Below are 12,954 nucleotides of genomic sequence, written 5' to 3'. Positions count from 1 at the left end.
GTAGCCAGACCGTGTCCCCATTTTTTGTCACCCACCTGTGCTGGGCTGTGTCCTCAGGCACAGAGGAATACACACAGCCCCACCATAATGGTACCAGCATTAATTTATTAAAATTAATCCCAAAAAGTAACCGTACAATAAATTTAAAAAAAATAGAATCTTGTAAAAAAAAAAACAAAACCAAAACAGGTGCCCCCATGCCACACCTCCACGTGGCAGCACCATGGGGCAGGGCTGGCCAGGAAGGGATGAGGAGATGACACTGACCCCCAGCAGCCTGAGGACAGGCTCAGCAGCACGATGCCAGCCTCTGCAGCGGGGCTGCAGCAGGACTAGAGAAGCTGCTGAGGCTCAGCCCCACAGGGCAGGGCCAGGCACAGTAGCATGGGGCTGGCAGTGGGGCTGGCAAGGGGCAGTATGGGGGTGGTGGGCTCTGCTCAGCACCTGTCCCCTGTCTCCCAGGCAATCCTGCTGGCTCCAGCACCATGGAACCTGCCTGGGCCCAGCCCAGCTGGGCCCCACTGGCTGGGGAGCTGGGGAGAGAAGGGGCCAGAGCCCTTACTGGGTCCCTGCTGGCTGTGTCAGCCCTCATCCCAGGCTGCTGTTGGAGGTGAGGGGAGGCAGGTGGCATGGTGCCCTGGCTGGTGTTGGAGGGTGCATGGACCCAGTCTCACTGGCCTCACCTTCACAGGTCTTGGCCCACACAGGGGGTGGTGCAGGTGTTTTACCTCCCTCTGCAGAGCAGGCAGGGGCTGGGCCGCAAAAGAGAGGGGACAAGAGCATGTCTGTCTCTCCATCTGCTCCTGTGACCCTCTGCAGCTCCATCCCAGGGCTGCTCTCCACTTCTCACACACTCTTTGAGTAGCCAAAGATGCCCACAGGGAGGTACTTGACATGCGTTGGCCACTGTGCTGCCAGCTGGAAAAACTTCACGTCATTCCACTCTACCCCATCTATAGAGACTGAGAAGAGAGTGTATGGTGAGGCGCAGCCCCACCACGGGCAGCCTGGACTGCTGGGTCTGAGACCTCCAGCCCCACAGGGCTTGTGCCTCCCCTTACCTCGCAACATGGTGTTCTGGTGCTTGGCTGTGCAGATGAGGCGTGTGATCCCTTCGATGACTTGGCTTTTGGGCTCCAGATCCTTCTCTTTTGGTTTCTTGCTCAGGAACATCACTGAGGGCCAAGGACAGATATGACCAATGTTACAATGTCTCCACCTGGCCCTGCGTGGGAGCCCTCACCCCAGAGCTGGCTGCACTGACTGGCCCCTGCTGGGGTGTCTCAGCCTTGCCCTCCTGTGGGCTCCCCGCACCCTTTTAGCAATAGATTGTGGCCCCACAGCCGGAGAGCACCCAGGGGTGGGCTTGGTTACCTTTCTTGTTTTTCTCCTTGGTGACCACTGTCATGGCCATGGTGCTAGGGGGCACCAGCTCCCCTGTGCCAGGGATGCGGCTGACCTGGAGTGAGCGGAAGTTGCTCTTGAGCGTGTTCTTGATACCCGTCTCCCGCTTCTCGCCCTCCTTCTTCCTGTCCAGCCCTTGTGTTGTCCAGTAGTCCACCTGCAGGCCCATCACCTCCACACCAGGGCTCAGAGACCTGGGCAAGATGGGCAGCACCATGCAGCACACAGATTCTGTCCTTGCTGCTCCCTGTAGCCCAGCTGCAGCCTGCTGTGGGAGCATACTGGCCCAAAACACAGCACCTCAAACCCTCCCACCCCAGCACTCACTGCCTCAGACTGCATGGGGCTTCCTTACCCAGCACCCGAGAGGCCACTGCTGACAGACGGGGAGGGTGGTGGGGTGCTCACAGTCTCCTTGCCATAGGGGGATGTTCCACCAGTGGCTGGTGCTGAGCTCAGCAGGGAAGGGGTGCAGACTGTAGCATCATCCGAGTCCACTGTGGAGGAAGAAGGTGGGTCGAGGGGGGCTCAAGGACACCAACAAGGGCCTCCCCACAGCAGAGAAGGGAGCCAGGGACTGTGGGCCCTCAGGGACTCACCAGAGGCGCTGAAGGACTGCTCCACCAGACCCACCTTCACCACCTGCAGGGACAGACAAGTCATGAATCCCAGCATCAGCAGGGCTGTGTTACCCTCTCCATCCCAGCCCAAATTGCCTGCTGGTCCCTCAATGCACTCACCCCCACAAAGGGTACAAACTTCTGGCAGGAGTCCTCGTCGGGGCTGCACAAGAAAGAGAGGCTGGTCAGGGTCTGGGAGTGCTGACCAGCAAGTGCCTTGTAGCCTGGGGACCTCCAGGCTGGAAGGGGCCAGTGCTGGCTCATGGCCACTGGGACTCTCTCCTCTGCCCTCCCTTCCCATGGGATTCCCTGTCCCCCGCATGGCAGCACAGGGCACACTACACAAGGAGGCAAGGTGTTGGCCCCTCCAGTGCTGGGAGAGGGTTTGCATGCGGGAGGGTAGCCCTGCCCCGCTTTGGGGTCACGGCTCCTCTGCACGGCAAGAGGGATGGACGTACATGGGGGGAAGGGAAGAGGCCAGGCAGCGGCACAGCAAGCACAAGCCAATACCTGATATAAAAATCAAAATAGAGACTTCTCTTCCTTGGGTGCCAGAAACCAAGAGAAGGGAGAGGTGAGAGTGCAGCTGGAACATGAGCGTCAACCCCCAGGCAGCACCATGCTGGCTCACAGCCCCCAGCCCAGCCCAGCCCAGCCCCGGCAGCTGGTCCCCACTGTGGGGGCTGCCACAGACAACAGCTGCTGGAGGGGCCAAGTGCTCCGGGGGTGGCAGGGGCTGGCACTGCAGGCCTTTCTGTGTGGAATCCCAGCTCCCCTCAGCACCACATTGCTCGCTGGGGAAGTAGAGTGCTGGTCCCCGGTCCTTCATTCACTTGTCCCCCATTTCCCGCAGCCCTCTCCCAGGCACAGCCCAGACTGGGGCTGCACCTCAAGGCCACACTCACCTCTTCTGCTTGTAGGTCAGCATGGCTTCAGAGATGGGGAGCTGGTGAGAGAGGCTGGCTCCAGCGATGAACTGGGCGACACGGCCTGCAATGTCCACAGTGTCTGTGGGCACAAAGAGCAGTGAGACACTTGGTGACAACCGGGCTTTGTGGGCAACCAGGGCAACCCCCAGTATCAGTGCAGGCTGGGGGATGAAGGGATTGAGAGCAGCCCTGAGGAGAAGGACTTGGGGGTACTGGTGGATGAAAGATTGGACATGAGCCAGCAATGTGCGCTTGCAGCCCAGAAGGCAAATTGTATTTTGGGCTGCATCAAAAGGAGTGTGTCCAGCAGGCTGAGGGAGGTGATCCTGCCCCTCTGCTCTGTGCTGGTGAGACCCCACTTGGACTCCTGTGTCCAGCTCTGGAGCCCTCAGTACAGGAAAGACAGGGACCTGTTGGAGAGGGGCCAGAGGAGGCCACAGAAATGATCAGAGGGCGGGAACAGCTCTGCTGTGAGGACAGGCTGAGAGAGTTGGGGTTGTTCAACCTGGAGAAGGCTTCAGTACTTAAAAGGGCCTAAGAAGGATGGGGACAGACTTCTTAGCAGGGCCTGTTGAGACAGCACAAGGTATAACAGTTTTAAACTAAAGGAGGGGAGATTCAGGCCAGACACGAGGAAGAAATTTCTTGCAATGAGGGTGGTGAAACACTGGAACAGGTTGCCCATAGAGCTGGTAGATGCCCCATCCCTGGAAACATCCAAGGCCAGGCTGGATGGGGCTCTGAGCAATCTGATATAGTTGAAGATGTCCCTGCTCACTGCAGGGGGGTTGGACTAGATGAGCTTTGAAGGTCCATTCTGATCCAAACCATTCAATGATTCTAAGACTTGGTGGCAACTGGGCTCCCCCATTCAGGGCACTGCTGGTCCCAGCCTGCCCTGCTCCTCACCTGCGATGGGTGGCTCAGCCCTGCTGAACAGCTCCCGCCATGCTGTGTCCAGGAAGAGAGTGCTGTATTTGTTATCCACTGAGGCCAGGTACTTGGCCAGAGGGTGAGAGCCTGCGGGTGAGAAGGGCCATGTTGGCTCCAAGCTGGGGAGCCCAGGTCGGTTGGAGAGGACACCCCTGGGGCTGGGCTTGTGGTGGCTCTCACCCAGCGGCACAAGCAGGAACCGAAGGTAGTTGAGCCAGTCAGGTGTCTTGCTGGCCAGCTGCTCCACAAAGAAACGGAGGACAATGCTCAAGTAGCTCTGATCCCCTGCCACCACCACCTTCACTGGCGGAGGCATGTGGGAGTTACAATTACAGCTGCAAAAGGGAGAGAAAAGGAGACCATGAGGGACAAGCTCAGCAGGTGGCTCTTGGGGCAGGGCACGTGCTCAGCGAGGCCAGTCAACTCAGCATCAGAAACCCACTGCTGACCATTTCCAGCTTGCTGGGAACTGCCATTGGCACAGCCAGCCCTGAGATTGCCCAGCTCTCCCCAGGACCTACACCTGCTCCTGTAGTTGTCATGTCCACAATCCCAATGGGTCCTAATGAGCCCCTGGTGGAGCCAGGGCCTTTCCCAGCCCTTCTCTGCAGTCACAGGGAGCTGCCAGGCTGAGCCCAGGCTGTACTCACTATCGCTGGATGCGGGAGACGGTGGTGTTGAAGGCCGCTTGGATGTCCGCCACGGAGCAGGTGGATACGACCAACTGCTTGTGCGCCTGGAGCTGCTCACTCACGTACTGCCAATGCAGAGAGCTCGGGTTAAGGTGCTGGCCAGCACCAGCCCATGCTGGTCCCTGTGCCCCCAGGATAGAGATGGGGTCTCTGTCCCCACCCATGCCATGCGAGGAGGCTGAAACCATCAGGTCCCCCTGGCTGCATGCCTGAGCATCCTCACTGCTCCCAGCTCCATTCTTGCCTTTAAACACAGCAGTCTTTAGCCTGTGACGGGCAAGGGCAAAACAGTCCCAAGAATAAGGCTATTATCCTTGAGATAAAGGGTCCAGGGACCCTCTGATTTAAATCCTGCATCCCACAGCAGGGCCCCACTCTTGGCTCAGTCCTTCTCTGCTCATCCCCTTCTCATGCTCTCTCCCATTGTGGCACTCCAAAATCAGGCTAAACACGAGGAAGAAACTTTTTACACTGAGGGTGGTGAAACACTGGCCCAGGTTGCCCAGAGAGGTGGTAGATGCCCTGTCCCTGGAGACATTCAAGGCCAGGCTGGACAAGGCTCTGAGCAACCTGGTCTGGTTGAAGATGTCCCTGCTCATTGCAGGGGGGTTGGACTAGGTGACCTTTAAAGGTCCTTTCCAACCCAAACTATTCCATCATCCTATTATCCTATCATCATTCTGTGCCTTTTCAGATGTCTGTGTGCAGCTGAACAGTGGTAAGACAGGCTGTCATGCCAGACAAGGGGGCTTAGAGGATGCCATGACAGAGTCTGGGAATGGGCATTGCTCCTTTTTCCCCATCAGGACAAGAGCGAGAGCAGGGACATGCCAAGGATGTGCGGCTTGGGTCAAGACTCCACTGCCTCTCGCTGAGAAGCCATTTCTTCTGCCACAAACCCTGCCTTGATCCAGAAATGCTGGTGTGCGGCATATGATGGAGGAGATACACCAGACTCTTGTATATGTAGCTCAGCACTGCGAAAGGTACTGTCTCCCTGAAAGAAGGGCCATGTTGAGGGAGAGGAAGGCAGAGCTGGCACCAGTTTCCCTAGGACATGCTGCCATGGTTGGGAGAATCACCTGGGACACTGCTTACAGCTCCTCCCATGCATTCAGCTCCCGTCACGCCTACTCACCTGCCCCTGCCACTCAGCAACATTCACTAGCACGATGCTCTCAGGGAGCTGGTCATCTGAGACTAGGATCTGGTTCAGCTGATCGTAAACAGACTTTCGGGGCACCTATGACAGCATCATCACAAAAGTTAACCCCAGCTGGCTGCCTTGGCTGCTCTAGCCATGGCTGAAGGCCTGGCAGGGCTCTTGAGTGAGAAACCTCCAGCTGAGGTGGCTTCCAGAGCCTCACCTGGGTACTGTGCCATGAATCTGGAGAGCTCTCGCTGTCCAGGCTGCTGGCGCGGCCACCCTGTCCCTTTGAGCTCTGCCGGTCCTTCACAGAGGTGCTGCGAGGACGCCACAACTGCTTGCTCTCTGCCTTGCTATAAGTGAGAAGCAGGAGAGGTGACACTGTTGAGGAAATTCCATCTCCAACAACCTCAACGCACCCCAGGGAGCCAATGTGGGCCCCCTCAGCGCTGGCATGGGGTGCAGACCCACCTTACCTGGGAGACACAGCACCAGGGAGCTCAGCTTTGGTCCCAGGGCCCAGCTGGGCCAGCTTGTCCACACTGGCCTCCCTCATGGCAGCATCTCCAGGGGACAGCCGTGAACATGGCTCCTCTGTGGCCAGCTCCTGAGGGACACACACAGTCACTTTGCACACACTGCTCTCCCTGCCCTGCTCCCTGTGCACATGGGTGCACCCATCCAGGATAGACCTGATGGCCCTGCTGGAGAGCCAAGGTTGCAGGGCCTTGAAGGGGCTGGGCTGCATCTCCTGCAGACCCTAACCCTCCTTCCGCTCTTGCTGCTCTCCAGCCCAATCTATTTGTCCTTCCAGTCCTGCTCCCAGGCTGGCGGGCAACCAGAAAGCAAGGTGAGGCATACAGTGGGGTGCAGCCCCACTCCACATCCTGTAGCCTGGACTCACCAGTGCAGGGACCTCCACTCCTGGCTCCTCCTGTGGTCGCAGTGCTCCTGGCTTCTGCTTGTCTGCCTCGCCCTGAGGAACAGGGAGTGGGGTCAGAGCAGGATGAAGCGTCCCAGGTGGGGTGGCTGCCAGTGACCAACACCTGTCCTCACAGAACACATGCTCCCGCAGGGAAGCCCGGCATCCCCCTGGGACCGATGCCCCCCATCGCTACCTGTCTGCCTGCACTGGGAAAAAGAAGAGGAAAGAAGGGAAGGAGCAACCCCAGGCAGATGCTGCCAGAAGCTGTGGGCTCAGAGGGAGCTGCAGGCACTGTGGGGTTGATGGGCTGGCTGGGGAGGGAAGGGAGCAAGAGGTGGTGGTGGTGGTGGTGGTGGTGGTGGTGGTATAACTCACAGGGCTGCCCGACTCTTGATCCTGCCCTTTCTGGCTGTGCAGACTGCCGATCTCAGTCTGGGAACCAGAATGAGAGACTCCCTCAAAGAAACGCCTGCAGAGAAACAGACAGACGAACAGATGGACAGACAGACAGATGGGAGAGAAAAAGGCAGGAATAAGAGAGGAACAAAGTCACCATGATCCCAGCACAACCCCACCAGCCTGTCCCAAGCACAGAGCACCATGGGGAGGTCCCCAGTGGGACACAAGGCCAGACACCCAAGTGTTCAAGCACCTCACAGGTTAGGGACTGCCAGCCCCACACACCATGGTCTGCTGCAGCAATGCTGGGTGCAGGGACAGGATGGTGCCATCAGGACTAAACCTGTGGCCCCTGTGAGTTGGAGGCAGCATCCCTGTCTCCTAGACAACAATGACTTCTCTCTCAGGTGATCCCCTACCACTGCAGTGAAGGATGAGGAACTGTTGCCCCATCTCACTCGCTGACTGCTGTTTCTGAACATTTCCAGCAGCAGCTTCCACATTCCCTTTCTGCTTTCCCCTTTCCTGAGGCTCTGAAGACCACAGGGCAACCAGTATGTATTGCACACAGTATTACACCCCATGTAATGCAGCAGCACAGCAATGTCTTGTTTTGTTCCCCTACACTTAAATTTGCCCTTTTTTAGGTCTCTGAGCTCATGTTTTGGTAGAGCTGCACAGTTCAACTCCAAAGTCCTCTTCCCACATCACAGTGGGCAACACAGGAATTCCCTTGGGACAGCAGGACTGTCTCTGCCATCACAGCATGAGCTTTCACCTTTGTTTCCCCTTTTTCCACCCATTGTTTATTTACCAAGGACCCCCTCCACATGCTGTGGGCTGCTCAAAGACCAGTCTTTAGGAAACTAACAGTCTCTATCACCAGATCTCACTTGTCAGTTTTCCCAGGACCCTTGCAGAAACTGCAGCCCGTCTGCAACATGTGACTTCCCTGCAGGAGATCTGAGCCAGCTTCCCTCTAAGCTGTCTCTACATATTTTCTCACTAACTCCCAGCTCTCCTGATTTGCATGGTGTGCAGGTGGGGATACCAGGTTGCAGGTTTCCAGGGATGGCCACAGAGGTGTAGAATTTAGAGCAGTTCTTCTGTTAGGACTCTGTCAGGGTTTCCATTGTTTTCTATTGTCCTCATCTGGATATATCTGCAGGGCACCTACAGACCTCTGAACATCTACTCCTTTTACTTTCTTTCTAACTTGTTTCCTCATTTGTATACACCATGCTGTGTTTGCCAGGCACAACAGTGTTTGTAAGGTTCTTTGCTTTTACTGCTCTTACAAGGACATTTCATCTCAGTAAATGATGGTCCGCACCACAGAGCAGCTCTTCAGCAGCAGTGTTTATACACTGGCTAGGAGAAGTCAAAGCTCAATTTTCCTGACTGGCTCTGTGACCAACTGCTTCACATGTTCATTTACCAACGCTACAGGTTTAGAGTTGGCATTGTGGCCCAGTGGGACATTTTCTCCAGGTCACACAGGGCTAAATGATGTCTCCTGTTATTAACATATTTCTGCTCTCTCCATCTCTCCAATCTCTGCTGCAGGATCTCAGGCATTGTCACCACCCTGTACAGACATTACACTTGCCTTTTCACAGATGGAAATTTCAATCCATACAGTCCATGTTAATAACTTGAGTCAAACCAGAGAAATACATAAGTTTTCTACTAATTCATCCCTCCAACCAGCATCTCTCCCACACTCCTCTGTACTGTTCGGTAATCCCACCAGAATGTGACATCACACACAGTATCACAGTATGTTTGGGATTGGAAGGGACCTCAAAAGATCATCTAGTCCAATCCCCCTGCTGGAGCAGGAACGCCTAGGTGAGGTCGCACAGGAACATGTCCAGGTGGGTTTTGAATGTCTCCAGAGAAGGAGACTCCACAACCCCCTTGGGCAGCCTGTTCCAGTGCTCTGTCACCCTTACTGAGAAGAAGTTTTTTATCAAATTTAAGTGGAACCTCTTGTGTTCCAGCTTGATCCTATTACCCCTTGTCCTATCATTGTTTGCCACCGAGAAGAGCCTGGCTCCATCCTCGTGGCACTCACCCTTTATATATTTATAAACATTAATAAGGTCACCCCTCAGTCTCCTCCAAACTAAAGAGACCCAGCTCCCTCAGCCTTTCTTCATAAGGGAGGTGCTCCACTCCCTTAATCATCTTTGTTGCCCTACACTGGACCCTCTCCAGCAGTTCCCTGTCCTTCTGGAACTGAGGGGCCCAGAACTGGACACAATATTCCAGATGGGGTCTCACCAGGGCGGAGTAGAGGGGAAGGAGGACTTCTCTGGATCTACTAACCACCCCCCTTGTAATACACCCCAGGATGCCATTGGCCTTCCTGGCCACAAGGGCACAGTGCTGGCTCATGGTCATCCTGTTGTCCACCAGGACCCCCAGGTCCCTTTCCCCTATACTGCTCTCTAATATGTAATTTCCCAACTTATACTGGAACCTGGGGTTGTTCCTGCCCAGATGCAAGACTCTACACTTGCCCTTGTTAAATTTCATTAGGTTATTCCCCACCCAACTCTCCAGCCTGTCCAGGTCCCGCTGGATGGCAGCACAGCCTTCTGGCGTGTCAGCCACTCCTCCCAGCTTAGTGTCATCAGCAAACTTGCTGATAGTACACTCTATTCCCTCGTCTAAATCGTTAATGAATATATTGAATAATATTGGCCCCAGTACTGACCCCTGAGGCACTCCACTAGATACTGGCCTCCAACTAGACTCCGCACCATTGACTACCACTCTCTGGCTTCTCTCCTTAAGCCAGTTTGCAACCCACTTCACTACTCTATTGTCTAGACCACACCTCCTCAACTTAGCTGTGAGGATGCTATGGGAGACTGTGTCAAAGGCTTTACTGAAGTCAAGGTAGACCATATCCACCGCTCTGCCATCATCCATCCACCTTGTTACATTCTCATAAAAGGCTATGAGGTTGGTCAAGCATGACTTACCCTTGGTAAAGCCATGCTGACTGCCCCTAATAACCCTCTTATCCTTGATATGCCTTGAGATGGCACCAAGGATAAGCTGTTCCATTACTTTCCCAGGGACAGAGGTGAGGCTGACCGGTCTATAATTACCCGGGTCCTCCTTCTTGCCCTTTTTGAAGACTGGAGTGACATTTGCTTTCCTCCAATCCTTGGGCACCTCTCCCGTTTCCCAAGACTTGGCAAAGACGTTGGAGAGCGGTCCAGCAATGACCTCAGCCAGCTCCCTCAGCACCCACGGATGCATCCCATCTTGACCCATGGATTTATGGATGTCCAGACTATTTAATTGCTCCCTAACCCAGTCCTCATTGACTAAAGCAAACTCCTCCATTGACCTGGCTTCATCTGGGGTCTCAGGGGTACAGGGCTCCCCAGGACAGCCTCCAGCAGAGTAGACAGAGACAAAGAAGGCATTCAGTAATTCCGCCTCCTCTGTATCTTCTGCCACCAGGGCACCCACCCCATTCATCAGTGGGCCTACATTGCCTCTGGCATTAGTTTTATCTGCTATGTATTTGAAAAAGTTCTTTTTGCTGTCCTTGACCCCTCTTGCCAGCTGTAATTCTAAGGAGGCCTTGGCTATCCTAGCTGCCTTCCTACATCCTCTAACAGCAGCCTTATATTCCTCCCAAGTGGCCAGCCCCTGCTTCCATGACCTGTAAACTCTCCTCTTCTGCTTGAGCATACCCAACAGCTCCCTATTCAACCACGCAGGCCTCCTGGCTCCCTTCCTTGACTTCCTACGTGTGGGGATGCTCTGATCCTGAGCGTGGAAGAAGCAATCTCTGAATGCCACACAGCTATCTTGGGCCCCTTTTCCTTCAAGCAGTCTTGCCCATGGGATTTTCCCCAGCAATTGCTTGAAAAGGCCAAAGTTAGCCCTGCTGAAGTCCAGGGTTGCAATTCTACTTGCTATTCTGTTCCTGCCACACGAGATGCTGAACTCCATCATCTCGTGGTCACTGCAACCCAGGCAGCCCTCAACCTTTACTGCTTTGACCAGACCCTCCTTGTTAGTGAGGATGAGATCCAGCAGTGCACCTCTCCTAGTCGGCTCCTCCACCATCTGCATGAGGAAGTTATCATCAGTGCACTGGAGGAACCTCCTGGACTGTGGCTGGCTGGCTGAATGGTCCTTCCAGCAAACATCAGGGAAGTTAAAATCACCCACAACAACCAGGGCCTGTGACTGTGAGGCCACTCTCAGCTGCCCATAGAAGGCCTCATCAACTTCCTCACCCTGATCTGGTGGCCTGTAACAGACCCTCGCAACAGTGTCACCCCTGCCAGCCTGCCCCTTGATCCTGACCCATACACTCTCAACTCGCTCGTCATCCACTCCTGGGCAGAATTTAGTACATTGTAGTTGCTCTCTCACATAGAGAGCAACTCCACCACCATGCCTGGCTGGCCTGTCTTTCCTGAAAAGGGCACAGCCATCCATGACCACATTCCAGTCATGTGAACTGTCCCACCATGTTTCTGTAATTGCCACATACCTCTGGGGCCACTGGCACCTCAAAACAGTATCTTCATCCCCTCTTTTTTTTTGATATTGGATGCATCTAGATTGTATGCGCTTGGTCTGGCTTTCAACATCCCACTTAAATGGTTCTGTCTTTCCCTGTGGAAGCTGTGTCTGTTTCTGCCCCCTCCCACTTGCAATTCAGAAGCTTTCATCCCTAGAGAATGTGTCACACTGAGCACAGAGCTCTTCTGCAACTCTCAGCTTTCCCTATTCCACAGTTTAAAATCTCTCGTATGGTCTTGAGTCGGAGTCTCAGCAGGTTGAGATTTAGGTAAATTCCAGCCCTTCTGCATAGCCTCCTTCTGTTTGCAATGAATTAGCCTCCTGTTCCCCATCCATTTTCCCCAGTCACCTGTGGAGCCATTTGCTCCTTCACCTCTTGTCTTCAATCAAAGGCCTGTTGAGGTCTTATCTAACAGCCTCCATTCTAGGTCTAGTTTCGCCCCAGTGCAGAAGAAGCCTGCTGCATGGCCACCCTGGCTGATCAAAAGGATGGCTATCTGCTCCCAACACCACTGGCCCAGCCCAGGGCACCAGCCATTGCTCACTCTTAAGGATTACGTTAAAGCCTTCACAGGGTCTAGCAAGGCTGCCTATGACAATAAACAAATCCAATGTAAGGATCACATCTTGAATTTACAGGCTGGACTGGAAGGTCATCACCAGCTGAGAAGGCTACGCAGGGCCTGGAGACCATGCAGGCTACACTGAAGACCTTGGCAGCTCCCACATCTCCTTAGAAAAAGTACAGACCCAGTAATGTGAATTCAGGGGGTACACACTCAGCACTGTCAGAAACTGAGACACTAGAGAATAAACCAAGCTAGGTACACATGAACAGGCTGAAAACCAGTCCAGGGCCCACTACCAGAGACAGCAGCAAACACCCAAGGAAGACTATACAGGCAGGTACAAGCACTTTAGGATGCTCTCCCAGTGACCAGATGTTTGCAAGTGGGCATCTGCAGATACAGGGTGAAGTCTTATATTTAAATATCCTTACTAGACTTTTCTTATAGTTTACAGAGTTTACATACATAAACCATTAACTGATAACAAAAAGACCTTCATTTTTCTCCAACAGCATCTTTGTTTCTTTAAAGCCTTCATTAGGAGAACATTTGGAACTCCTTTTGAAGTGCAAGTAGACCACCTAAGCAGCTCCCCCTTGCTCATGTGTCTCCTGTCTCCTTCACAATGACTTGTGTGTTTGTGGAAGACAACTTCTGTCACGTTCCTATTTCTTCCTGGGGTTCCCGAATCTAGCAGATTTAATTTCAAACAGTTTGCCTGTGGTAGACCAAGTCTGCTACCTCTGCTAAGTACCTTCAGCAGGGATTCCAGC

At 54.2% G+C, this 12,954-nt stretch overlaps 1 protein-coding gene across 4 annotated transcripts in view; it reads right to left on the bottom strand.

Moving 5' to 3' along the window:
• Positions 1–85: 85 nt before the first annotated feature.
• LOC309438513 (phosphofurin acidic cluster sorting protein 1-like) overlaps positions 86–12,954 on the bottom strand; it is a 91,607-nt gene continuing 78,738 nt past the window's right edge. For 2 of the 4 annotated variants that reach the window (XM_082050026.1, XM_082050028.1), the window contains 14 exons: positions 7,026–7,119; positions 6,630–6,701; positions 6,202–6,332; positions 5,946–6,078; positions 5,717–5,821; positions 4,537–4,643; positions 3,863–4,221; positions 2,930–3,032; positions 2,145–2,187; positions 2,004–2,046; positions 1,760–1,901; positions 1,375–1,598; positions 1,062–1,175; positions 86–962 (listed from right to left, as the gene is read on the bottom strand). In XM_082050026.1, coding sequence (XP_081906152.1) covers positions 847–962; positions 1,062–1,175; positions 1,375–1,598; positions 1,760–1,901; positions 2,004–2,046; positions 2,145–2,187; positions 2,930–3,032; positions 3,863–4,221; positions 4,537–4,643; positions 5,717–5,821; positions 5,946–6,078; positions 6,202–6,332; positions 6,630–6,701; positions 7,026–7,119 — 1,786 coding nt within the window. In that variant the 3' untranslated portion in view covers positions 86–846. The remainder of the gene's footprint in view (positions 963–1,061; positions 1,176–1,374; positions 1,599–1,759; positions 1,902–2,003; positions 2,047–2,144; positions 2,188–2,929; positions 3,033–3,862; positions 4,222–4,536; positions 4,644–5,716; positions 5,822–5,945; positions 6,079–6,201; positions 6,333–6,629; positions 6,702–7,025; positions 7,120–12,954) is intronic. The other 2 variants (XM_082050029.1, XM_082050027.1) reach the window with 2 other exon arrangements.

The sequence above is a fragment of the Streptopelia decaocto genome (genome assembly GCF_964273445.1).
Source record: "Streptopelia decaocto genome assembly, chromosome: 3".
Taxonomy (NCBI): Eukaryota; Metazoa; Chordata; class Aves; order Columbiformes; family Columbidae; genus Streptopelia; species Streptopelia decaocto.
The sequence above is the reverse complement of the archived record's forward strand: the minus strand, read 5'-3'. Positions and strand labels throughout refer to the sequence as shown.